Source organism: Sylvia atricapilla, chromosome 11 (assembly GCF_009819655.1).
Source record: "Sylvia atricapilla isolate bSylAtr1 chromosome 11, bSylAtr1.pri, whole genome shotgun sequence".
Lineage (NCBI taxonomy): Eukaryota > Metazoa > Chordata > Aves > Passeriformes > Sylviidae > Sylvia > Sylvia atricapilla.
In genome coordinates this window covers 12498055-12524496 of record NC_089150.1, presented here as the reverse complement: position 1 = coordinate 12524496, position 26442 = coordinate 12498055, and the positions used below count along the sequence as shown (strand labels likewise).

At 44.0% G+C, this 26442-nt stretch overlaps 1 protein-coding gene across 6 annotated transcripts in view; it reads left to right on the top strand.

Moving 5' to 3' along the window:
- The window catches only part of FLNB (filamin B), a 70802-nt gene that overhangs the window by 23197 nt on the left and 21163 nt on the right, over positions 1-26442 (top strand). For 5 of the 6 annotated variants that reach the window (XM_066326709.1, XM_066326707.1, XM_066326708.1 and 2 more), the window contains exons 3-27: positions 849-946; positions 1814-1961; positions 5795-5913; positions 6647-6724; positions 7484-7646; positions 8917-9114; positions 10801-10938; positions 12072-12198; positions 12738-12874; positions 13249-13442; positions 13757-13870; positions 14378-14521; positions 14861-14984; positions 15234-15394; positions 15895-15985; positions 16222-16391; positions 18434-18551; positions 19258-19520; positions 20117-20714; positions 20936-21109; positions 21482-21644; positions 22028-22188; positions 22863-23030; positions 24539-24662; positions 24921-25077. In XM_066326709.1, the coding sequence (XP_066182806.1) occupies positions 849-946; positions 1814-1961; positions 5795-5913; positions 6647-6724; positions 7484-7646; positions 8917-9114; positions 10801-10938; positions 12072-12198; positions 12738-12874; positions 13249-13442; positions 13757-13870; positions 14378-14521; positions 14861-14984; positions 15234-15394; positions 15895-15985; positions 16222-16391; positions 18434-18551; positions 19258-19520; positions 20117-20714; positions 20936-21109; positions 21482-21644; positions 22028-22188; positions 22863-23030; positions 24539-24662; positions 24921-25077 (4130 nt within the window). Of the gene's footprint in view, positions 1-848; positions 947-1813; positions 1962-5794; positions 5914-6646; positions 6725-7483; positions 7647-8916; positions 9115-10800; positions 10939-12071; positions 12199-12737; positions 12875-13248; positions 13443-13756; positions 13871-14377; positions 14522-14860; positions 14985-15233; positions 15395-15894; positions 15986-16221; positions 16392-18433; positions 18552-19257; positions 19521-20116; positions 20715-20935; positions 21110-21481; positions 21645-22027; positions 22189-22862; positions 23031-23640; positions 23731-24538; positions 24663-24920; positions 25078-26442 lie in introns of all 6 variants that reach the window. The other variant, XM_066326711.1, reaches the window with a different exon arrangement.

The window sequence follows — 26442 nt, the reverse complement described above, 5'->3', positions numbered from 1 at the left end:
AGCTGCAGGAAGCAGCCAGTTGCAAACGTCTTGGCCATGAGAAATTCTGGCCTGTAGCAGAATGTGTGATTGCATTATGGGAGGCGCCACATCTAAGCTTTGTATTGGGTGCAAGGGACAAAGGCACAAATGCTAGCTTCTAAATGAAAGAAAGGATTGTTCCCACGGCAAGTGCCAACAACCTTTCAGCTTCAGGGTGCAGTGGGAGACTTCATGTATTCTGAAATAAGATTGCAGAGGGAGCGCAGAGCAGCCAGAAGCTGCACACTAACTGAAACCTCAGTGTTTAGCAAGCCGAGACCGAGCTGCTTAAGGCAAATAATTTGAAGTGTGAAAAAGGCAAAATTTCCTCCCCTTCTTATAAAACAGCCTTGCTAGTGCATCTAATGCAACCTGGGCTGCTGTGGCAAGCAGCTGAAACTTTTTTCCTAAATATGCTGCAAGAGAACCAGTGAAATATAAACGATGGTAGATATATTTGTGCTAAATTTAGAGTGATATCTTGCACAAGTTGCCCCAAGAGATGGTAGATGTTGCATCCCTGGAAACACTCAGGGTCAGGTTGTACAAGGCTCCGTTGAAGATGTCACTGTGCATTATGGGGGTAGGGGTCAGTCCTAGATGACCTTTAAGGATTCCTTCCAGCCCAAAACCAATCTCTGACTCTATAGTGATTGTTGTCTTAGAGTGAGCAGTATGTGCATGTCTTGTTTTGGTTACTTCTGCAAAGCTCTGAACGTCTTTCTGTGAAGCAGTGTAATGCAGGGGGATGTGGAGTTTAGACTTGGTTTTTTCAGCTGGGAAAGCAGCTTGGCAGATAACACACAATGACTGAAATGTGTTTGCAGGTTTGTGCCCTGACTGGGAAACCTGGGACCCAAAGAAGCCTGTGGACAACGCTCGGGAAGCCATGCAGCAGGCAGATGACTGGCTGGGTGTGCCGCAGGTAAGGCCACCCACACATGGGCTAGCTTTGGCCTTGTGACTAGCTGGAGTTTAAATTGAGGAAAACAGGTGAAGCTGCTTGGATGCTTTGAAAAGTTGCTGTTAACTCGTGTAGAGTTGCCTGAGAAAGGGTGCATTGTAATGAAACACACTGAATTACATTTCAGAGCTCTGGTTGTAAGATTTTGTGTAGGTGTCTCTGCTGAAGACAGTTGCTGTTGCATCATGTAAAGTAGCAGGAAAGGGCCTTATGTGGTGGTGCCTGATCTGTTAGTCTATAGAGTGAGTTTGTTTTGCTGTATTGAATTCCACAGAAGAAAAACTTACTGGCTTAGGAAATCACCTGCGATGATAATGTTCAAAGAGCAATGCATTTACAAACTGGATTATTTTCATGCTGATAAAGTTGGACAGAATTCTAGAAGTCTCTGAAGCTGCTTATATTGTGGAAGCAGGAGAAGAGACTGGTCACAAGTTTTACTTTGCAAGCGTTGCAGTTCAAAGCTGTAGCATACAGGATTATGAATTACTAACTTTTTCAGTATCCATTATTCCCATGTCACTTTTCAAGGAGAACATAACTACTGTTGTCTTGCCTTGATACCATTAAGCTGGTTGCAGTCTCCTGAGAACCCGTAGTAATCAAGGCACAAAAAGCCCCCAAACCATACTGGGACAATAATGAGCTTCTTGATTTTCTTGCCTGAGAGAATAAATGATGTTCTATGTATCAAAGGGAAAATAAATGTAAGAAATCCCATTAACATGTGGGAGTTTTGAAATCCAAGTCTGTGTCATAGTTCTGTTTCTGTGTTGACATGCGGTAACCAAGCACTGGTACAATATGCTTAATTGCACTGTCTTTCAGGTTATTACCCCTGAAGAAATTATACACCCTGATGTGGATGAGCACTCTGTGATGACTTACCTGTCCCAGTTCCCCAAAGCCAAGCTGAAACCAGGAGCTCCTTTAAAACCCAAACTGAATCCAAAGAAAGCAAGGGCTTATGGCAGAGGTAAGGACTTGGTGAACTGAAGCTGCACGGAGCAGTAACCTCAGAAAGCTTGGTAGGGTTTTCTGCTTATGTTGAACTTCAGACCTACTGTAACTGACTTCAGAGTTTCACTTGTATACTCTTGGTGTGGTGCCTGGTTTCAGAAATACATGGATATAGTCCAAAAGGCACTCCTAGTTCTAACATGTAAATTCCCCAGTCTGAACCTGTTCTGCAAGCTGCCAGCCTCTCGTCCACAGCTGGAACAAGTAGCATGATATGGGGCTAAAACAACCTTGGTGTGGAATTCAGGCCAGCAGTATTGCTGCTGATGGGTAATGATCTAGCAGTGAATGCTTCTTGTGATAAAGCATTCCTTAAAAGAAGAAAGACCTCATGTGTTGGTTTGGGAAGACAGGTGTCTGCCAGGGAAAGCTGGGGCTTCCCTTGGACTGGAGAATGTAAACCACCTCCCCCCCTTTTCCAATTATAAATTTGCAGTTAGAGGCTTTTAGGCAAAGATTTGGGGATAGAAATAGTAGTTCTTTACTAGTATATACAACAAAGCAAACAGAAACAACAACTACAGCATTAATAACACAAACAGTACCAAGAACCTTGAGGGCTTTGCTTCACAAAAACCCAGGGCACTTTGGTCTCGGTGGCCCTACTCTTTGCTCTCAGAGCACCAAGCTGGAACAGTGGAAAAGTCCTGGGCTGGTAGCTGGGATGGCAGGATGTCCTGGCAGGGCAGGGGGTGCGGGGTCACACTGTAGCAAGAGGAGCAGTGCCGAAGAAATCTCGACAGGGACAGCAGAGCAGGGCTGGCCCAGCTCCAGCAGGGTAGGCGGAGGAGCTCAGAATTCCAGGGTGAGCAGATGATGGTAGATTTCCCAGGACTGTACCCCTTTGGCCACAGTGAACTCCTCTCACAGTAAGCAGCAACCCAGCCATCCTCTCTCTCCAAACACCGAAAAAACCAGAGTGCCCAGCTGCCTCAAGCTCTGTGCTTTACCTGCCCCAAAACTCCTGTTATCTCCCCCTCTGAGCTTTGGCCATCTCTTCGTTTTGGTTAAGTACTCTTTAAGTATCCAACACTTAGTCTCCTTGGTAACTTGGGGAAAAAACACCTCATCACCTCACTGTCTCTCTGAGCAGGCTCTCTGTACAGACAATTTTCCATTTCCCAGGCTTGATGTGTGTTAGAGTGGGCTAATTCTAAATTACTTAATTGAATTCATTGGTAGTGTTGAATACTTTGCACATGTACAAAATGGGTTGGTAGCCCTTGAGACATTAAATAGTGCTGAGCCTTTGTTGGAAAGGCTGTATTTACTGATTGGAAGGACTGAAGGCTGAATTTGCTGGTTGTCCATAGATTCTTATCTAATCCATAGATTCTGTATATCTGTGTAGGCATCCTTATTTTTAACTGACCTTTTAAATTGATAATTTCATATAACTATCGATGAGGTTCTATTCTAGATTGGCGCACAGTCACAACTGAATAAGTAACAAATTTTTACCTTTAATATGCTTGGTATGTTGGAAGACATCTCTTTGGCATTACACTTGGCTCTTCCTTCCATCTTAATTTTTTTTATTTTTGCATCTGTGGGCTGCTGTTGATCCTTCAAGATTTTTAGAATGAGTGCATTTCAGAATTGGGTGTACAAGAGTGAAATGGAAAGAAACAAAAGTTTTTTTTTTTTTTTCCTGGTTTTCTTATTTGCTTTGGTGTTTTTAAACTCGATTTTCCATTGAAACTTAACTAGTGGAATGAAGAGACATGGACACTTAAGAGCAGTTGTTGCAGTTAAAGTGCATTTAGCACCTATCTGACTTCGGGTTTATGTCCTTTGTTGGTGCCTTCCGGCAGCAAACCACAATACGCATTTTTGAGGCCCCAGATGGTAAATGACTGATCAGTCTGCCTCAGTCTGTCAAGTCTGGCTTTAGTCATGTTTTGATTCATTCAAAAACTGGAATTACTTTGTTGCCTGCTTTCATGTGTGTTCTGCTCTGGAACCATTGTAATGGAAATTACTTTAGAGTGAGTGGTTCTTCTTGAAAGATTGATGTTTTCCTGAAGTTGATTGCCAAAACAGAGTCACTAAAAATACTGATTGATGATTTTGACTGCTAAGATATGTCAGAACTGGAAAGTGACTCCAGCAGCAAGGGGCTCAGTCCTTGACTGAGCAGGGTCTTTTGGACAGGTGAGAAACGGGTTTTTGTGCTTTCAGAAAAAGATGACTGTCACATGTGAAGCGGGTCAGTCTTGGCCCTTTTTATTAACCTTTTTCCTGTATGCTCTTCATAACCTCCCAACAAGAGTCTTAGCTGTAGCACAGCACTCTGAGCAGCGTGGGGGTTTGTGCCAAGGACAGCCATGTGTAGAGATGATGTGAAATGAGCCTGCAAAGGGGATGTATAGTTGTGCAGGTCATCAGTGATGCGCTAGAAGTTCTCATTTAACCACCCAAAGCAGACTACTGATAAGATAGTAAAATCTAGAAGTGTGGGCTAAGGAAGTGTTGTAACTAATTGTTACAACTGGCCAAAATTGTCTTCAGAGGAGGATAATCGATCCTTCTTGTGCTTGCAGAAGGTGGCATACTTAACTTGAATACCATATCCTAATACTTGTGAGGTGGACTGGAGAGACACAGAGGAAATTCGTAGCAGTTTCACTAGGGCTTAATTTGAAAGAATTAATATGTCAGTTGTTAACACCTTATCAGAATGCTCAGATTTCCTAGCAAAAACATGATCTTCCTTGCATTGCTCTCAAGTTACTGTTTTCTGAAGATAAACAAGTTCAGGAATTCTGTTGTTCACAACCACTTCCTTCATAATCTCTCAGCTGCACTTTCCACTAATTGTGCTATGGAGCAGTAGTGCCCACGATTTTATGAATCAGCCAAGGAGTAATTGCCTTGGATGGAAGGGTATGTGTGTTTGGGCTAGTCGGGAATCAGCAACCTTGGCAAGTTCTTACACCCACTCAGTCTGACACCACCATGACAGATGTCATGACCTGGGACTGTGTGCAGGGAGGTGATGAAACCCTGCTGGTAAATGCGTGCTGTAGCAGGCACTGTGCTGGGGAATAAGGAAACTGATTAAAAGTTAAGTGGAAACCACACTGAATAGCAAGATTTTTACAGTTTTAAGAGGTTCCTGCATGCCATTTGTACAGTTTACAATCTGGTGAGGTAGTCTGAGCAGATTTCAAAGAATATGGTAGTAAATCTGAGCAGTAAGTACAGCTGGGTTTTGAAAATGGAGTAAGATGGGGCAGTACAGGTAAAAATTACCTTGCTTAAAGTAAGTCTTTTACTCTTGGCTGTAGAGTAATGCTTCCACAGATAAGCTTCCCAAAATTTCTCTCCTGCCTCTTTAGTCACCCATCCTGTGGTGTACCACACTTAAGCATTTAGCTCTGTGAAGCAAAGCAGCTCCTAAAGAGCAGCTAATGCTCATATCCCACTTGCTGTCAGCATCTGTGCTGCACTCACCAGCAGCAGGGGTGACCCTCAGTACCTGTCAGGGTAACTTGCTTTTACCTGAATCCAGATAGCAGCTGGGTTCCTGACTTGGTCAGAGATTTTAAGATGAGTTGAGTGCTGATGATTCAACCAGTTTTTAAAAATGCTTGTCTGGTAAGAGAAGGCCTTATTGTGAGCATCATGCTATGGGCAGAAGGTAAAGACATGACGTGCAGGAGTCTGTGGAAACTGATTCTGATGGCTTGCAAGGGAGAATGGGTCCAACACCTTTTCGGTAGCCTCCAAACTGTCTTCCAGGTTTTGTGGCAGCAGCTAATGAGCTCTTCTGTATCTGTCTCACAGGGATTGAGCCTCAAGGGAACATGGTGAAGCAGCCTGCCATCTTCACGGTGGATACCATCAGTGCTGGGCAGGGTGACCTCATGGTCTTCATAGAAGATCCAGAAGGAAACAGAGAGGAGGTACGTATGTTAAGAGTCTCGTACGGAAAAGTCAAATTGGTCTGAATGGTGTAGTTTTTGCGGTAACCTTCATCTTTCACGAGTCAGTTCTTAACAAATAAGTAATTTAAAAAGAAATTCCAAAATACTGTTTATCTGAAGTGCAAGAAGCCTCAAGCTTTTCTTCATAATTGCCTTGGAAAAAAGTCACTACCTGCACTAAGCAGCACAGTTCAGTGTCCAGTAGTTGCAGAGCTTTAGCTTTACTAGCCAAGTACACTCTGACCTGCTTTTAGATAATGTACATCACTAAATCACTATCTGCATTTACTCATTCTGCAAGAATGGCTAAAGCAACTATTTAGATGCCATGAATCATTTTGAGTTAAAATGCTGGTTTTAATGTTTATAGAAACTTCTCATCCAAGTGCACCACTTGATCATGTTACAACATTCCAGGAAAGTACAGCTGTACATTGGACTTGCTGTCTCCTCATTTTTGGCCTGCTTCAATAGAGCAATTAACAGCAAAGGAAGGGGATGGGGTGGGGAGAAGGTGGCTTGCTTCCTCTCTTGTAAAGACAAAATCAATGGCATGCTTTTCCATGTGAGAAGAGGGGGATAACAAGGATCCGTGCTCTCACAGCAGCATGTGTCTAACATTGCTGATTCTGGACATAGATTGCAGTACCAGAAAAAAGTTCAGCTGGCATATGTAGACACAGCTTGTCGATGAATGTGTTTTCTCTCCTAGGCGAAGATAACGCCGTCCAGTGACAAAAACAAGACCTACTCAGTACAGTATGTTCCAAGGGTTACTGGACCCCATAAGGTGGGTTTTGTGTCAATAACCAGTAGTCTCTTGCTAGACATGCTGCTTTGCTGGTTGTTAACATGAGCTCCTGAGGGCTTCTTGTTCACTGATGGGTAAGAGCCACTGCAGTCATCCTGAAGAAAAGTTAAATTGGTGTGGCCTTAGTTCTCCATCTGGCTTTTGGGCTGCTCCCTTCTCAAGGGGGAAAGAAGTATGTGTTGGGAGGAAGTGCATTTGTGTTCGGGTATCAAGTGCTATAGCTGGGCCACTTTGTGCAACTCACAAAGGCTGTTTTGTTAGTTGTCACAGAGATGCAGATGAAAACAGCAAGTTGTTTCTATAAGGTGTCTCTTGGCTGATGGTACTGTACACTGTAGGGATTTTGCAGAGAAGGATTCCCTCCCTTTGTCCCTGGATGCCCAAAGACACAGGTTTATGATGGGTGATCCTGTTGCTTTGACACTTCCTAGGATGGCTGTCCCCCAAAGCCACCCTGAAAAGATAAAATGCTGCCACTTTATTGCTGGATGGATATCCACCTTGTATTGGCACATCCTGATTCAAGCTTCCATGATATGCCTGACTCTAATCAATAAAACTTGAAGAAGGTGGCCGGCATTAGCATGGATGTGATGAGGGTTGTGGGATGCATGGTTCCTCACCTCTGAGGGAAAGAGGCTTTGTGTCAGGAATGCAGGTGCTTCACCCTGTGCTTGGCTTTATGGTGGTGGTCTGAACTCTGCCCAGTGGGTCTAAGCTGATGCTCTCTGTCTCTAGGTTTCAGTGCTGTTTGCTGGGCAGCACATCTCAAAGAGCCCATTTGAAGTGAATGTTGACAAAGCCCAGGGAGATGCAAGCAAAGTGACAGCAAAAGGACCTGGCCTGGAGGCAGCAGGGAACATTGCCAATAAGCCTACCTACTTTGACATCTACACAGCAGGTAAGCAGGATGAGTGATGATGGAAATCCTGCATTTCCTCAAATGTGAGAACCTAAGGCCTTGGAGAACTAAAAAAGCTGAAAAGTGGATGAGGATTTGTAGCCCCATCAAGCTCATAGGTGACATAAAAGCCAGGCTGCTCAGAAGGATTCAGCTGTGTATGAAGTATTTGAAGTGCAGAGCTGAGCTGGGGCGAGAGGGGGCTAAGCCTGACCCAGAATTTTGCCATGAATGTGGTGGACAGCAGCAGTCAAGTTCCTGTCTGGTTTCTTTCTTTCTCAGTTTAAACAGGAGTGTGACATGTTGAACATAAATGTGAAGGATAAACCGTGAGCAAATTGTCAACACATAGTGTGTTCTATGTTTAGCTCTACAGAAAGAACCTGCTGCAGTGCTATTTTGAGTTCGTAAATCAATGATGAACCGGTTTCAACCTCTATTGTAATTATTAGAGGGCTACTATCTTCATTAGGCCATCTCCATCACATTATTTGTTACCTGCTATTAGGCCAATGCTGTAGCCTGGAGGAATGAGTCAATAAGATGCTACAAATGTTAATTCATTTAGAACAATGTGAAACTACTTAGGGCAGTTACTTGGAGCGTTTAAGCACCAAAATACGCTGAGTAGCATATTTGAAATTGCCTTCTGCCTGAGGGAACTTAGGAATAAAATTAAATGTTATAGTGAGGGAAGTATTACGTTCAGTCTCTAATTGGGAGAGGGAGTGGTCTGAATCATGTAAAGACAAGTTCTGGCCTCTAAAAAGTGTATAGAAAACTGTTTTTGTTGTATGATGAGTTGAATAAGATGTGAGAGGAGCAGTCTGAACAAAAGCGAATACATATAATCCAGCAGAAAATCCTTGTCAGACCAGCATTCATTTGTCCAATCTCTTAATCTAAACCACTTCAAAGCTTGAGAGATTGAACTGACTGGTAAAGCTGTGGTCTGATCTGTGATAAAAGTGCTTCAGGATGGTGCCCATAGGGTAACCAGGCTGTATGTGTATTCAGTACTATGTTGTGAAATCCTGTGTCTGGAGCAGCAGAGCTCTGTCAGTTTGACTTCATGGAATGCCACCATGCTGTCTTGCGCACTCCCTCTTCAAGTGTTTGATTGCTGTCAGGAAAAGCTGAATGCAGAGTTATGCCTAGAATTGGCAGCAGAGGATAGCTGGCTGAGCCCAGAAAGCTAGTGGTAGTCTGAAACAGGGTGCCTATTGCTAGTGGGGAAGCCAAGGCTCAGCTGGGCTTGTTTCCTTTGCAGGTGCTGGTGTGGGGGATGTGATTGTGGAAGTGGAGGATCCTCAGGGAAGAAGCCTTGCTGAAGTTGTAGTGGAAGACAAAGGCAACCAAGTCTACCGTTGCACCTATAAACCTGTTCAAGCTGGTCCTCACATTGTCAAAGTGACTTTTGCTGGGGAGACAATTCCCAAAACTCCTTGCACTGTTCTCGTTGGAGAGGGTACGTTTTTTAAAAAATGTATATAAATGTAGATGGCAACTTTTCTCCTTGGATGTGATCACAGAATATGCTTGGATCATGCCTTTTATATTCTCTGTACCTTTCAACATCTTCGTCCTGTGTCAGTGGGTAACCTGAGTACTCTCAGGGTAAACCAGTGCTCTCTAACAGTAATATGGCTTTTGTTGCTAGTTTCTTTTCTGCCTAGACTTACAAATGTTAAGCTGCCCTTTGAATTTTTTTGAGTAATTTATGCAGCTATGCGGTGTCTTGCTGTTTTCCACCCTTGTTCCTCAAATGACTGTATTTACTGTTTTCCTCCTTAATGGATGCCTAATTTGCTTTCTGTTCCATCCTTACCTGCTCCTATGCTTTTAGATCTCTGCTCATCTCTCCTGAGCTACCCTCCATTTGTGGAATTTTGGACTTCACTGCTAATGGCTTCGTAGTTGGTAAGAGGTGTGCAGGATGCTCTGTCATGTTTGCTTTTTGTAAGCTTCTGGCCTGCAGCTTGTCGCAGCCAAAAGGATTTTTGGTTTTGTTGGGGTTGGGAAGGAAAGTTGCAAGTGAACTGAAGCTTTGTGTGACCCAGTCAGTGAAACTGGCTTAACCACAAGCTGCCTGAGGCAGCTGTGTAAGTGCACTGCAAGTTGTTCTCACTCCACGTCTGCCACACTCCTGTGTGTCCCCACTGAGCTTTCGGAGCTGGAAGATGGCACACAATCTCCACTCACACCATCCAGTGTAGGACACGGGGTGATGTTGGCTGCTGCAGGGGTGAGGGGAAAACCTGTAAGCTGTTGTATAATGAGTGAAAACCTAACAAGCTGCTTGGCAGACTTGTGCTCCTGCTGTAAGCACGGCGTGCTTGGGGAAAATGCATGTTCGGTTTACAGTGCTGGGAAGCTGTGGTTGTTTGTAAGTCCCTTCAAACCTCTCAGGTCTCTGGCGTTGAAAACCTCATGACAGCTGGGATTGTGTAATTATTCCTAAGTGCGCGTAATTTCTGTAGCCACTCTGCAGGCCCAGAGAAGTGCTTGCAGTAAAGTGGCCAAGATAAACCTAAGCCATGTGTAACCCTCCTGCCCCACCCTGCTTCAGTCTGCAGATGGCTTGGTGACTTTGCTTCTGTGAAAGTGGCAACTGTGACTAGCAGGAGGAGTTGATGCAACATCTTCTAATGAAGCACAGGCAAAACTTAGCTTTGCTAATAGCAGTTATCCCAGTCATGTGCTTCTGAAAGACCAGAAGAATAATACCGTTCACTGGGGCTTATCTGCAAAAGGGACCCTTCACCCCACACTGCAGTGGGCCTCAATGCAAAAGGCATCAGGAAGGTTGCGTCTGTGGTAAATTTCTCTGTGATAGCTGTGTAAAAGTCTTGTATTGATAACTGGCGTTGAATTGGAAAGCAGCAGGGCTTCAGTGTTTGCAATTGTTCTAAAAAAATGGTCTTAGAGGGGATCAGTGTTCCCTGGCTGCACTGACTGCTACTGCCTAAAAGCCAGGGAGCATAGATAGCAGCTGGGCAGACTTCAGTCTGTCTGCCTTAATGCTATAACCCTGTGCTGAAAGCTAAGCTGTGGTTGCCCTGAGTCAACATTAAAGTAAAGGTTGTCCCTGGCTGGCTAGGCTACCTGTATGTTGAGATCAGAGACTCTAGTAATGCCTGAAGTTGCCTTGCAGCATGCAACCCCAACGCGTGTCGTGCCACTGGTCGAGGTCTGCAGCCCAAAGGTGTCCGTATCAGGGAGACGGCTGACTTCAAGGTTGATACAAGAGCAGCAGGGAGCGGAGACCTTGGAGTGACTATAAAGGGACCAAGTGAGTGCTGGGGTGAATCTGTGCTGTGCGTGTGTTTTGGAGAAGGGGGAGGAGCAAAGCCTGGGAAAAGAAGAGCAGGAGGGAGGTGGTGTCTCTATATGGCATGGGATGGGATCTCTATAATATGCCAGATTTCAGAAGGATTTATTGGTTCTTTGTGTCTGTTGAGAAAGTTTTGATCTGCAGGGCTGAGTAAGATTATATCTGGTTTTAGTTCTTTCCATTTCAATGCATCAGTTAGCAAAACTGAGGAGAGCCGTGCATCTGCCTGCTGTGGCCTCCAAGCTTTATGGGTACACATTGCATCTTCATCCAATTTGTGGAAGCAAATCACATGCAGGATCTCTGGCAGTATGAAAATCCTGCTCTTATAAAGCTGGGAATGGCTCAGAGTAGTATTCTGGTAGCACTAGCTGCTTGGGCACACAGGCAGAGGAGGAAAGGAACCCATAGGGTGACAGAGACCATCTGTGAGGATTCATCCCCAGGTCTCTTGGTCCTGAGCTTTGGATGTGGCCCTCTGCCTGGGAGGATGGGAGCACGGGGGCAGCTGGCTCATGTGGCTGCCAGCAGCAGTCCCTGTGTGGTACTCTGAGCCTGCAACCTCCCCCTGCCTGGGGCAGCACTCAAAGGTGCATTGTATTGCCTTCACCTCCTCCACACAGAGCTCTGGCTGTGTGGCTTCATGAGGCCGGAGGGGAAAAAGGCAACAGACCTATCAATGTAAATTTTAGCGTATTAAGCTTTTCTTCCTAAATTCTTCATCTTGAAGAAAATGAAAAAGTAGGCATTCCCTGCATACTTGTGGTTACAAAGTCTGACAAATGTTAAGCTTTTTTGTTTTAACATATGACACACATCATACTGCAGACTAAGAAAATAAAACACAAGGGAACTTACTAAGTCTGGTAACTTGAAATACTTTCTTCTGTATTTCTTCTAGAAGTGTTTGCTGCCTTTGTCCTAGAGGGCAGCTAGAACTAACTTCCCCTATAACCTGACCTCTTTTTTTTTCTGGTGGAAGAAATTTGTTCTTGCAAACTAAAATAAATACTAGAAAACATGAACTTGTCTGAGTAATTGAAAGCAGGATGGAAACTGTTAAGTTCAATGTTGAACTGATCTTTCAACAGAGGGCTTGGAGGAGTTGGTGAAACAAAAAGGCTTTATGGATGGTATATATGCATTTGAATATTACCCAGCCACACCAGGGAAGTACGTTGTCACAATTACATGGGGTGGGCAAAACATCCCAAAAAGGTGAGTCAAAAGTAGGTTCTTGAGCATTTTTGTGTCCTTCAGTGGGTTACATAGTTGGTGGGCTTTTAAAGCAATGCTGACCTCTGAAGAAGCGCTGGCGAGATAAGTTAGTGGTATATTGTTACAATGTTTTATTTTTAATAGCCTGTTTTTGGGCTGCAGCACTTGACAAAGCTCTGAAGGGTCATTTGCATCAGTCTTCTGACATGAAATCATGAGTTAAAAAACCTAGTAAAACGTGGTAGATGATGCAGCTTGGACTTTGCTGTAAGATTTTGAAGGGATCTATTATTTCGGTGTCCACAGTTATAGCAAGCAGAGCAAGTATATGACACTCAGGATTTGTGGTGGAAGCTGTAAGCATGTGATGGGTTGATGACCTCTTTGCTAGAAAGACACTGCTGGGCACTGTGCCACCACATGATAGCATCTATTAATTTGGAAAAGCCAATGTAAAGACTCATTAAAATGCCTGAGGGAAAACATAGATGCTGTATTTGTCCCCATTTCTAATACCATGCTTTGTTTTTCTCTGGTAGCCCCTTTGAAGTTCAGGTGGGTCATGAAGCAGGTCCTCAGAAAGTGCGAGCCTGGGGGCCAGGACTGCATGAGGGAGTTGTGGGCAAGTCAGCTGACTTTGTGGTCGAGTCCATTGGCACAGAAGTTGGCTCTCTTGGTATGTTACTTGACTTAGTTTCCCTGAAATACTTGTGTCTTGCAATGCTAGCAGTGAACTCATGAGAAATAATCGGTTTCCCAACAGTGAAAAAACCATGTCTGTAAGATGTTGTGGTCTAAACACAAACATCTATCAGAGTATCAAAGGCAAGTCCTAGAGACAGGAGTGTGTGTGATGAGTGTTAATCTGTGGTTTTGTGGGATAACATCCAGATTGGAATGATGGAAGATGGATTATCTCCTGTATTGCTGAAGAAGGGTGACTGAGAGATCAGGCATGGTTATGGCTAACAAAAAGCTATTTGCGGAAGTGGTGTTAAATTAGCAGCCACCACAAACCTAATATAAGGAACCTACTTGTTCCTTTTTCAGGCTTTGCAATAGAAGGCCCTTCTCAGGCTAAAATTGAGTGTGATGACAAGAATGATGGCTCATGTGATGTTAAGTATTGGCCCAAAGAGCCTGGTGAATATGCTGTGCACATCATGTGTGATGATGAGGACATAAAAGACAGCCCTTACATGGCCTTCATTCGACCAGCTTCAGGAGACTTCAATGCAGATAAGGTGAGGCATAGGAGTTCACCCATGGCATAGCATGTATTTGATGTAACTACAGTAGAGATGTTTCTAAAGGATTCTGCTAGCAGACTCTTAAGCTGCCTCTGCTTAAAGCTCTGAATTTGCCAAGGTATTACCCAGCCAGATATTCCTCAGCTTTTTCTAATAACACTTGTGGTTTTTTAATGTAATGAAAACTTGCTGAAGAAGTACCACATGGTTCATGGGGTTTGTGGAGGGGGCAGGTCTTCATACATAAATCACTTAGTTTTGTTTCTCTTTCTGAACTGCAAACTAACACTCTTGAGGTGCTCTTTTAGGTGAAGGCTTATGGCCCAGGCTTGGAGAGGACTGGCTGTATAGTGAACACTCCTGCTGAGTTCACAGTTGAAACCAAGGATGCTGGGAAAGCACCTCTGAAGATGTATGCACAGGTAAAAGCCCAAAGGCAGCTGTGTGAAACTGCAGCGAAAGGGCTTTAATATGGTTTAGAAAAGTGGCTTAAGTATTTCTACTCACACACCACTTTAATTCTGGCCATGTATAATTCACTCAAATCTCTGTGCTTTGATCTGTGTAATGTAGTCAGGCAACAACTGAAGAAAAAGTGACTGCTCTGAAGTGTATGAAGTTCATGGCTTTGCTTCCTTACTTGGAGTCCCTTCAGCAAAGCAAGGTGTAATTTCCTTGAGTTGTCATTTGGAAGCACTGAAGTGTTTCTGAGCCTGTGAATTTTCTATGTGTTGTAGAATGGTGTGTGAATGAGCAAGTGTTAGATGAGGAAGACTTACAGGAGTGTAAATTGCAGGTTTCTTCAGTACTTCTGAGCTGTAAATCTGGAAGAAAAAAGCCTGACACATTTTGGAACAGTCTTGGGCTGTTCAAACCATGCAAACGTTTTTGAAGTACCTGAACTTTCTGCTTGTATTACTGCTTTTTAGGATGGAGAAGGAAACCCTATAGATATCCAGATCAAGAGCAAGCCTGATGGTGTGTTTGCCTGTTCCTATGTGCCAGTTAAGCCAATCAAACATACAATTTCTGTTGTCTGGGGAGGAGCCAATGTGCCCAATAGCCCATTTAGGGTAAGTACAGAGATGAATAGTTTGTAGTTCTAGCCGAATAGGACATTGGTACTCACAACTACTTGTTACTACAACTAGGATGATAAAACCCTTCTGTGAACTTCAAGGATGTATGTCCTTCTGCTCCATTTTTTTTAGAAATCTAGCCACTTGTATAAATATTTCTGTTTTTACAAGTTCACATGGTGGTTTCCTATCAGCCCACCTGCAGCCTGGCAGATTTGCAGCCATTCATTTGCCTCTGTTATCCTATAGCTCCTCTCCAAGCAGTGCTCTGACTTGGCTGTAATCTCAAGTGTGGCAGAGGTGTGTGATTCTGACCCTTGGGAATTTGTGTAGGTCCTTATAGGTCAAGGGAGTCATCCTCAGAAAGTCAAAGTGTTTGGACCTGGTGTGGAGAGAACTGGCCTGAAAGCAAGTGAGCCGACCCACTTCACTGTGGACTGCACGGATGCAGGAGAAGGTAAAAGCAGGCTGGGCTGTTCTGTGGTATCAGAATCACAGGTCATGCAAGGAGGGGATTATGTACTGTTCTGTGCTGGTTTTCCTTATTTAGTGGAAAAACCTTGGGAGCAGAACGTTGCAGTGAATTGTGATCTGATCTTAGTTAGTTAACATGATGACTCAGACAGCTAGACATGGGAATGGTCTGGCTGTTTGGCTGGCAATGTCTATGCTGTCCAGTAGTAAAACCTCTGCTTGCTTTTCCTAGGTGATGTCAGTGTTGGAATTAAGTGTGATGCTCGTGTGGTCAGCAGTGAGGAAGAGGACATAGATTTTGACATCATCCATAATGCTAATGATACATTCACAGTGAAATACTCACCACCTGCTGCCGGGCGCTACACTATTAAAGTACTTTTTGCAGGAGAGGTTCGTAAGCTTCGTTTTGCAGCCTGATGTTTCGATAATCTCTTTAGCTGCTCTTCCATCACCATGCATTTGCCAGCTCACCACTGCCTCTTTCCATGTCAGCTCACATGCACTTGGTTTGGTCACCGTTTCTGTAACGGTGTAAAAAATGGAAACTTTTTTCAATACCTGCATGCATGCAAGTGAGAGGAGTAGTTGGGGACACTGGCATGTTGGACTGGCATGAGTGTGGCTTCCATGATGGGGCCTTTTGAAGGAAAAAAACCTAAGTGACTTTTCAAGGAAAATAGGGGAAAAAAGTTTTCCTTAAAAATAAAAAACAAGAGAGACAAACTTCCAGCTGTGAACTTTGCCCTATATTTTGAATTATGTTACTCAGCAAGGCAATGTTTAAGTGAAGTGAAATTTTACTCAAGATGGTGGAATTAGAGCAGAATTATCTTAAAATTATTGTCTGTTTAAGTGACCTGGTTATTTTTGGAGTTGTGTTTCTGTTGCAGGAAATTCCTGCCAGCCCATTCAGAGTTAAAGTGGACCCCTCACACGATGCCAGCAAAGTGAAAGCTGAAGGACCCGGGCTGAACAAAACCGGTGAGAACTGGGTTCATGTGTTGTGACCAGTACTGGATCATGAGGAGCTGTCGCAGGATGATTACAGCATGTCTGAGCATAGCTGGGATGCAGCAGTGGGGTGGGGTGTCAGGCAGTTGGAGACAATGCCTTTTCCTTTGGTATTTTGCTTGACTGGGCTTTATTGGTACTGAATGCTTCTTGAGAAAAGTTTGTGTTTGAGCTGTGTGTAAATTAGAATTAACATTTTTCTTCAGGTGTGGAAAGTGGCAAGCCAACACACTTCACTGTGTTCACCAAGGGAGCTGGAAAAGCACCACTGGATGTGCAGTTCAGCAGCTCAGGGGCAGGAGAGGCAGTGATGGATCTGGATATCATTGACAACTATGACTATTCCCACACTATTAGGTACACACCGATACAGCAGGTAGGTCCAACTCCTGTAGTGGTACAACAGTGAACAACTCATGTTGCTGTAGTGCAATGACCTCCCTCCCTAGTGCCTGTGCACAGAGGAAAAAGCAGAAAAAATTTGCCAGGGTATCCTGTTCCCATGGATCCCTAATGCCTGCAGTACAATGGGAGTTGGAAAGCAGTAATGAAGTTTTTCTGGTGTAGTTATTGATAGCTTGCCACTGGTTTCTTTTCTGTGGCAAAGAGATACTGATGCAGTAGAATACAGCTCACATTGCCATTCCATACCTTACCAGTTGAAGAAGAAAGGTGGCAAACCTTCCCAGACTCCACAGTAGAGCTGACTGCTGCTGCAGCTGCCACAGACTGCTGCAGAGTTGGGGTTGTGGTGTGCTGCCTGTCAGCAAGCTGCTGGTCTCAAAGGAGCTGGAGTGCAAAAGGGACAAAAAAAAAGAGTTTGGATGATGCTGCACTAGTTCCCAGTAGGCAAATGATGAAGTTGTTGCCTTTCTAGCACACTGTTAAAGAGCTAAAAGTGGAAGCTCCTAATAACTAGAAGTATTTCTCCTTATGATGTACTTGCATGTAAAGGGCCACTGAACACCAGAATGCACAAAGCTCATATTTCTGAGGACTTAGGTGCTCTTGTGCTGAGACAGAAGTGTCTTGCTCCTCTTTTTCTGAACAACCAAATGCACTACTTGGTCATCTGCCCCAGCTTCCTTGAATGGAGCTATGTAAAAGTGAAGTAATAAGGAAGATTGCAGTATTGTTTAGCTGATAGTGCTGGTTCAGAATTCTTGGAAGCACCATAAAGCTGGCATTTGTTTTTCCATAAAGCAGTTGCATGATCTCAGGATGTGGCTGGTGTGCCTGTTTGGAGAGGCTTTGCCTTGTTTAATCAGGATTAGTATGCAGATTGGAGCACTCCTCTGTACTCCATGTGTTCATGAGCAGCAGCAGATTGCTGTATTTCACCTGAAAATCACTGTTGAAACAAGCCAGGATGTCCAAACTAGATTTTCCACTCGCGTCTTCCATCTGGAGAAGTACCGTGGGTCATGGAAGAGCTTGTAGGCTTACAGGAGATGCTCGCAGGTTGCAGTGGCAGGAGAGCAATGGTTAAAAAGAGATGAAAATAGACTGCTCAGTAATTAGAGTAGCCTCATTGTCCCTCCACGCTGTGAGCACATAGGTCTTTCCTGGACGCTGTCCTTCTTAGGTTCCTTAGGAGTAGCTTATGCATGAGACTGTAGACTCCAGAGCAGGGCAAGGATGGAGTAGGTAGTTAAATTCCTGAAGGGCAGCGTCAAGTCACAGACCAGCCTTGGTTTAATGCTGTTTATTTGGCCTTATCTATCTTGTGGTGTTGCTACAGCTACCCGTGTGTATGTTTCCTAAAAACAACTAAAAATAATCATGGAATCTATTCACTAGCTTGCATGAAACATCCGTGAGTATTTCACTTTTGAGCAGAATTGGCCAAGAATGAAAAGTAAGCAAACAGTGAATATAGCTAAAATATGGACTGCGGTAGGAGAGAATAAAAGGAACACACATCATGGGCTGGAGCTTGCTGTGGCTGTGCAGCATTCCAGCCAAAATACACAAGAGCATTAATCTTTCTGACTTGTAGAGCTTAAACCCCTGGTATTTCAGATGCTCTAATAATACAGCTTCTTTGCAGTCTTAGCTTTGGCGTCTCCGTATGGTGGAAGGGGATACCTGGTCTGGGGCAGTGGGACATTCATTCAGCTGTCAGGTCTGAGTGCTGGGAGGGTGGGAGCCAGCCTGAGCTGGAGGCTTTGCCAGGCAGCTTGAATATAGTCTAATTAAATGTTGGAAAGAACTGTATTTTCTGCTCTTCCTGTATTAAATAAAAACCATTTAGTACTTTGAAGGGCTGCAGTGGTGCGAGAGCTTTAGTGTCCGTAAACCAGTAAGTTTGGCTGTCACCAGATGAAATAGATGAGTTGATGTGGTTATTTACTGCTTGGGTGTTGCTGTGTCTGTGCAAAGTGAGGAACTGAGCTAACATGTAAATTCTCCAACTAGGGTCCTATGAAGGTTTTGCTAACTTACGGTGGTGATCCTATCCCTAAAAGCCCTTTCACAGTGGCTGTTGCTGCTCCTCTAGACCTAAGCAAAGTTAGAGTCAACGGACTCGAAAACAGTAAGTACTTGTGGGCTGGAAGCCTCTGAAGGGTCTCTGGAGTCTGGGTGATAGCAAACATGTCCTGCTGGAGCAGGAGCAGGCAAAACAATCTCCTTTTTAACTTGCTACAGCTGGGGATTAACCAGCTCCAACTTTATAACTTGACCACACTTATTTAGGTGGTCCTCTTGAGGACTGAATTTCAATTTAGATTTCTGGGGTTGTTTTTTTCTTTCTTACTAAGATTACATAGTAATATGGAGAAAATGTGTTTGGGGTTTGGTCCTTTGTGGTGAACTGAGTTGGATGCTTCACAAGGCTGAGCACTCACTGATGAAATCTGTTTCCCTGCGGGCTAGATGGCTGTTCAAATGTATCAAACCATTACAATGCACAGTGTCATTCATACAGTCCTTTTGCTTTCCAAAAGTGGAAGAACTTAAGGCTGTGAAATAGTGTTGCTTTCCTGAAATGAGCCTCTGACACTGTCAGACCACACCTTACAGGCTTGTTTTCCCCTGTAGCTTTGTGCTGTCAATTAACCAAGGCATTTGGTTTTGGTTGTTTTTTTTTTTGTTTGGCTTGGGAGGGTTTTTTGCCTGCAGAGGAATGCAGACTGGGCAGGGCTCTGCCAGTACCTGCTCCCTCAGTGATATGAGCATGGAAGATTCCTTGGACCACTGTCTGATGTTAAGTAACGTATTATGGGTTTTGTCTTTTTCAGGAGTGGAAGTAGGGAAGGATCAGGAATTTGTAATTGATACCAAAGGAGCTGGTGGGCAGGGTAAACTGGAGGTTAATATTTCCAGTCCTATGAGGAAAGCTGTGCCATGTCTGGTGGAACCAGTTCTGGGTAAAGAGTGCAGCACTGCAAAATACATCCCACGAGAAGAAGGGCTGTATGTGGTGGATGTGAGTTATGATGGCAACCCAATCCCAGGGAGCCCCTACACTGTGGAGGCCACATTACCTCCAGACCCCTCCAAGGTAAGTGAACAGTATAGGGCTGCAACAGCAACTGATACCTGAAAACTGAGTTGTGGGCTATTGCATGAGACTTGGCTTGGTCTTGGTCAAAACATACCCAGGAGCATCCTTACTCAGAGTGCTCAGTGATTCCTTTTGCAGCCTCCATGACTCGAAGAATTCATTCCTGTAACACTGTATTAGGAAAAAAAAAAAAAAAAGTTGAACTAATCAAAAATGTGGCAAGCATCCTGCACAGTGTGGCAAATTCAAGTATAAGCATCTCTGATGTATTAAGATGCTTTTTTCCTAAGGAAATATATTTCTAGAAAAAATACGTATAGCCATCAAATATTGTAACATTTCCACCTTTTATTTCCCATGGCTATATAAAAACAGCTATGGTGAGATTATAAATATCCTTTGCCTAGAAACCTCTTTGGAGGAGAAGTACCAGCTTTACAGTAAAAATGGGCTGAGTGGCAAAGGAGACAGTGCCTTCTGTGTCTTTTTAAGAGCCTGTTGATCAAGTCCCACATACAAACAAGTCTATCTAGGAAGTCTTCTGGCAATAACGTGGAAAAGGCTGTTTAGCTCAACTGCATATTCTCTCTTAGGTAAAAGCTCATGGTCCAGGTCTTCGAGGGGGTCTTGTTGGAAAACCAGCCCAATTTACAATAGATACCAAAGGAGCAGGAACTGGAGGTTTGGGCTTGACAGTAGAAGGCCCGTGTGAAGCTAAAATTGAATGTTCGGACAACGGCGATGGAACCTGCTCTGTCTCCTACCTGCCTACAAAGCCTGGAGAGTACTTTGTAAACATCCTCTTTGAAGAAGTTCACATTCCTGGTTCACCCTTCAAGGCAGATATAGAAATGCCATTTGATGTCTCTAAAGTCATTGCCACAGGCCCAGGTCTGGAGCGTGGTAAAGTAGGCGAGGCGGGACTGCTGAATGTCGACTGCACAGAAGCGGGTCCTGGGGACCTGTGGGTGGACATGGTGTCAGATACTGGTTCCAAAGCAGAGGTCCAGATCGATGATAACAAAGACGGCACCTATGTTGTTACCTACGTGCCACTCTCAGCTGGCATGTACACAATCAAGATGAGATACGGAGGAGAGCAAGTGCCTAAATTCCCAGTCCGGGTCAAAGTGGAGCCAGCTGTGGACACAAGCAGAGTTAAAGTGTTTGGGCCAGGAGTTGAAGGAAAAGGTGAGACTAACTGTTGTTATCAGAATCTGTAGGACTTGAAGTCCTTTCTGAGTATTCTGAGCATTGAAAGTTGTAAAAGCCTTGTATGTTTCCATGGTGATTCTCGGACAGACAAGAGTCTCATGTTCCCAAACAAGTTGTTTATCATGCTACTTCACCAAATGTTTTGTTGTTGGAATATATGCTCTTCTCGAAGTGACTCTTCAAAACATTTCCTGTAGATATTTTCCGAGAAGCTACAACTGAGTTCACTGTGGATGCTCGACCTCTAACTAAGGCTGGTGGTGACCACATCAGGACACAAATCACAAGCCCATCTGGCTCCCCCACAGACTGTCTCATCCAAGACAATGCTGATGGAACATATTCAGTGGAGTACACACCATTTGAAAAGGGTAACCTCAGGGCTTGTTTTATTTGAAAGGGGAAAACCAAGAGCAAGCAGTTCTTCTGCCACTTTCATTTGGCAAACCCCTGAGGTCTGCCAGTAACTTGTTGGCATCTTTGCAAGAAGTCTGCTAGTAGAGGAGCTAATTCTGCAGGAAGTAGCTTTATTTTAACTTTAAGAACTGAATTTTATGGTAACTTGTCTTTAGAAGAACAGTGTGTAGATGGAATATCAGTAACAAAACACTAGTGAAGTCCTGTGAAATCCAAGATGAATTCTTACCCATATACTGACATTTAAATCTGTAGCATCTTGTAGAATTATTTAAGTGATGAGCACATTTAGAGAATTGAGAAAACATTTCCCTCTTCTTTAACAGGTCCACACACAGTCAGTGTGACATATGATGGTGTGCCTGTGCCAAATAGTCCCTTCAGAGTGAATGTTGCAGAGGGCTGCCATCCATCACGTGTGAAGGCAGAAGGACCTGGACTTACAGAAGCTTTCACAAATCAGCCAAATGCCTTTTCGGTTGTCACCAGGTGATGGGGCCTGTTTGATCTTGAAGGGGTAGATATCTGAGGTGGGGAGGAGTGTAGTGATGTATGCAGTGCAGGATGCTAAACTCAGTACAAATATTTATAAAAAGGCCAAGCTGTGTCCAGCTGCTGACTATGTGTCTACTCCTCTACTCTGCTCTGCAAACATTCGACATTAGGAATTTATAGTTCCTGAGGAGAAAATTCTAGGAAAATTTGAGTGAAGTAGTTCTGAACAGCTTTGCATGCTAGAATGTGCTGAAGACTGAACATTGGAAGTCAGGATACCACATTTCCAAAAAGGATGAAAATGCAGCCAGAGCATGTGAAGGCTACCAAGCTGCTTTAGAAGCAGGTGGTTCTAACAATATGTTTCTGTCTTGCAGAGGGGCAGGAATTGGTGGCCTTGGAATAACTGTTGAAGGACCTTCAGAATCTAAAATTAGCTGTAAAGATAACAAAGATGGGAGTTGTAGTGCCGAGTATGTTCCTTATGTTCCAGGAGAGTACGATGTTAACATCACATACGGGGGAGAGCATATTCCTGGTAAGAGCTCTTGCTCAGTGGCTTTCAGAAGAGGGGAGAAGTCAAACTATGGACTCAGAGTTCTCTGTTGGCTGCATCGTCTTGTGCTCTGGGATGTTGATGTGATTTTGGCTTTCTGCTTTTCTTCAGAACTCAGGCAGAAAAGGCAGTGGCATTTGCTCAAATGGACACAGATGAGTGGAATAGGAAAAAGGGCACTAACCCTTGACAAATAACTGGTACTATGCACAAGTGGTGTGTAGTACTTTGGGTCATGAAAATTGGTATGTGGGTGCATTAAAGATCCTGTTCTGCAGTAAGAGGGGATGTTTCCTGTTGTTCTCATTCTCTTTATTGACATACTGAACTTAGTAAGATATAAGGAGATATGTTGCCTCCATGATACTTCGTTCACACTTCTGGTTTCTTTCGCATTTATTTTTTTTCTCCTGAGGTGTGAGAGGCAGACGGGTCACAACAGAATTGTTGTCAACAATTCTGTGAAAATGTAGAAGCACCATCATTACAATTCTGGCTTTTACAGAAGCAGAGGGATAGTGTGGAGTCTGTGGGGTTGTCATTCCTGCCTGCACCAGAGGGATAGTAATAAAAATGCCTAAGGAAAAGTGGAGAAAAAAGACCTTTTGTTCTCTGTTAACCTTGTGGTGTTTAACATTTACTATGTCACCTTCCAGGCAGTCCTTTCAAGGTTCCTGTGAAGGATGTTGTGGATCCCAGCAAGGTGAAGATAGCAGGACCAGGTCTGGGGACAGCTGTTCGAGCCAAAATCCCCCAGTCCTTCACTGTAGACACCAGCAAGGCAGGAATAGCGCCTCTTGAAGTGGTGGTGATGGGTCCCAGAGGTAAGAACCCAAAGTATTCTATCTGGCTCTGCCCATATCTGCATTTGGACAAGTAACATGGTCCTGGCCCTGCTTGCAAATATGGTGATACCACTTGAATGAGCGTTTTCCTCTGGTCTTGTTTATCTGTCAAGTGCCCCTTGGCAGCTGACCCACATGTCATTCTGTGAAAGAAGAGCTGTGTCCTAGGTAGGTCTGCTGTGGCCAGTGTCTTTGACTTTAGCCTAATCACCTAATCTTTATGGCTGGGAGAAGTGATGTGAATAACCATCACAGGTGAACAATTGTGTTAAGTTTTCAACATCAAACAGTAAATCCAAAGTCTAACATATGAACAGTTACTTGGGAAACCTGTGTCAGTAGATTGCAGGAGTCCCTGAATCATGGTGAAAGTGTGCAGTGGTCCCTAGAGAGCAACAAGGTCCTCGAGTGATAGCATTTATGGTGTTTGCATTAACCTAGAAAGCTGTGTTTCAGTGGCACAGTATCTTGGCAGCAAGTACCTGCTGGCTGCAAGTCTCACCTTACTGGTAGGTGAGAGCTGCCTCCCCACTGGAGTGTCAGGTCTTGCTCTGCATGTGCCCTGCAGGTAACACTTCTTTAATTCTAGCAGATGAGATGGATTCCCAGGGATGGCGCTCCCCACTGAAAGCAATTTCAGATTTCTTTAAAGGTGGTCCAAAGGGTGACACTGAGACAGGTTTGAACTCTCGCTAACTACTGGCAGTTGTGGTTCTTGGAAATCCGGTTGGCAGCAGCAAGAATCATCTGCAGGAGGGAGTGGGAACCAACGGTGTTGCTTTTAGGCTGTGCATGGCAACTGTATACATTTCTTTTGTGCTTGCTCTACTACTAATCCTTTCTGTGTTTTGCAGCCCACTTGTAATTGTAGTCTGCTTTGTGTGCTGATCTGAACTGATATGTGACATAATCTGTTGTAGATTTAGCTTAATGCAAATTGAAATAATTGATCTACTTTCTTAGGTCTTTGGCAGCTTGCATGGTGTTCTTGCCTAGGCAGCAAGCCTGCCTTTCTAAACACCTGATTGTGAAAGACTCAGCTGGTGAATGTTACACACCAATTGGCTTTAGGGCTCAGTTCTGTGCAGTGAATCCTAGTAATAATAAGTAATCTTGTAAATGATAGTTCAGACAATTATAAGCATTACTCATTTTCTGTCTTGAAAGATCTTCAATGCACTTTTAGCATTTGCTCTTGACCTAGACTGTACCGAAAGGCAGATCTTTCTCCAGTATTTTCGCATTAGCTTTTATTTACAGCAAGAAGATGGGAGCCCAGAGAGCACTGGATAAAAAGTCTATCTTGAGTAAATGGCTTTGAATACAAAATAAGGGAAACTGATCATTAATACATGCCTGTTGCTTTCATTAAAAAAAAAATTGAAATTTGTTGCCAGCTGTAAATAAGCAGTGCATCTTATAGCTTTGTACAGCAAATGACTGTCCTTTAATAGGAAAGCTGAGAAAATCATATGTTGCCTTTTTAGGAGTTGTGGGACCTGTTAATGTGGTAGACAATGGAGATGGCACCCACACGGTGGTGTACACCCCTATGCAGGAGGGACCCTACATGATCACTGTCAAATATGCTGATGAAGAGATCCCTCGCAGGTAAGGTGATAAGAGAAGCTTTGGAGAACTGAAGATTTAAGAATCTTCTATGTTCTCCTAGTACATGAGTGGCTGTGGTCCTTTCTACTTAACCAGTGCAGCTCCTTGCACAACTTCAGGGTTCAATGGTGTTTTGAGCCCACTGCACCAGCAGCAGACAGTGTAAGAGGGTTGTATCAACATGTACCTCAGCGTGTACTGCAGCAACTATCAGCCATTGATTTGGGAGGAGGGGAAATCATGAGTTGCTCTTGTTAGTCCCTTCAAGGTGAAGGTGCTTCCTACATACGATGCCAGCAAAGTGACAGCAAGTGGACCAGGGCTCAGTTCCTATGGCATTCTAGCCAGTCTGCCTGTGGAGTTCTCTGTGGATGCTAAGGATGCTGGGCAGGGACTTCTGGCTGTACAGATCACGGTAAGTAACAAAACCAGACAGGACAGGAAACATGTTTTCTAGGTGGGCATGAGTATCTCCTTTCAGAAGTGGCCACAGCTTTATCCTAACATACCCAGTGTCCTGGAGACTGGGCTGCTGACTGGATCCTAAGGTCCGGTACAGGAAAGTCTTGCACTCTGCATTTGTGAAGCGCTTGACAGTGCTTTTGTGAAACTTCTGTCTTAAAGTCATCAGATATGCTCTGTTTGTCTCTTGCCTAACCTTATACTCCACAAATGCACAAAATGAGATAAGTAATTTCTTTTAAGATTATGAAAATACTAGCATTTGAAATGGAGGCAGTCATCTAGCAGTGTTCAGCAAGGCCATGAGATAATGACCACTCTGAGCATCATGTTATGATAAGTTACCACACAGTGTCTCCTTCAATGTTGCCAGAAGTCATAAGCTACTTAAGGAGATACTGCAGGAATGTTTTGATTTATGTTTGTTACTACTCTTTCTGAAATTTCTGGTGCCTAGACTCTGTGGCCTTAGCAAAAAGGTATCTAGATAGTGGACCATAAAGCACATAGCTGAGCTCTGGCATGCTTGGGTCATGGTATGCCTGGTTGTACTTGCCCTTCTGCATTCTTGCTCCTGTTGTGTCTCAATGCCTGCTCAGGTACACCAAAGCAGTTGCCATTAATTCTGGCATGCAGGTGTGCTCTTAAAGGATCCAAAGTGCTTATCAGAGCTCTCAGCCTGGCTGGGGCTTTGAAGATCAAGTTCCACAAGTCCTGTATGGTAGAAGTGCATAGGTGATCCTTCTGGCAGCATTTGTTTGCTTCTTATTCTGAGCTGTTGAATGTCAAATGTTTCACAAGCCTTCCTGAAAGAAGTAAGCTCTTTTGTGCTGTACCTAAAAATCTCAAGTCCTTTGCCACTTATAATGCACCCCAGACAGTGTTAAGTAATAAAATACAAAATGGAGTCAACATATGATTCCCTGTAAGCAGGCTTGGAAGACTTTCTAAAATGCTTTGTGCTTTGCAACTGATTAGAAATGGTAGTTGAAGGGGCTGGATAGACCTGCTTTTAGCTGTAGACTTTGCAATGGGCCAGAAGCTGGATGCCTCATGCAGGAGGGATGACAGCAAACTCCAGTAATGCTTCCCCCTGCCTTCAGACCTTTCAGGGAGCAGCTGCCCAAGGCTACCCACCACTTATGCAGGACAGAGCTGCACAGTGTGACTGCCCATTTGTGCCTCAGGGACCTGGGAAATGTTCTTCATTTCCAACAGCAGTATGACAGTGAAGCCTGAACTACTTAAAATTAATATTAAGTTCACTAAAATGGCCTGCTGCTCTTGTAAGCATTCTCATATTGACCAAAGAGTGGTT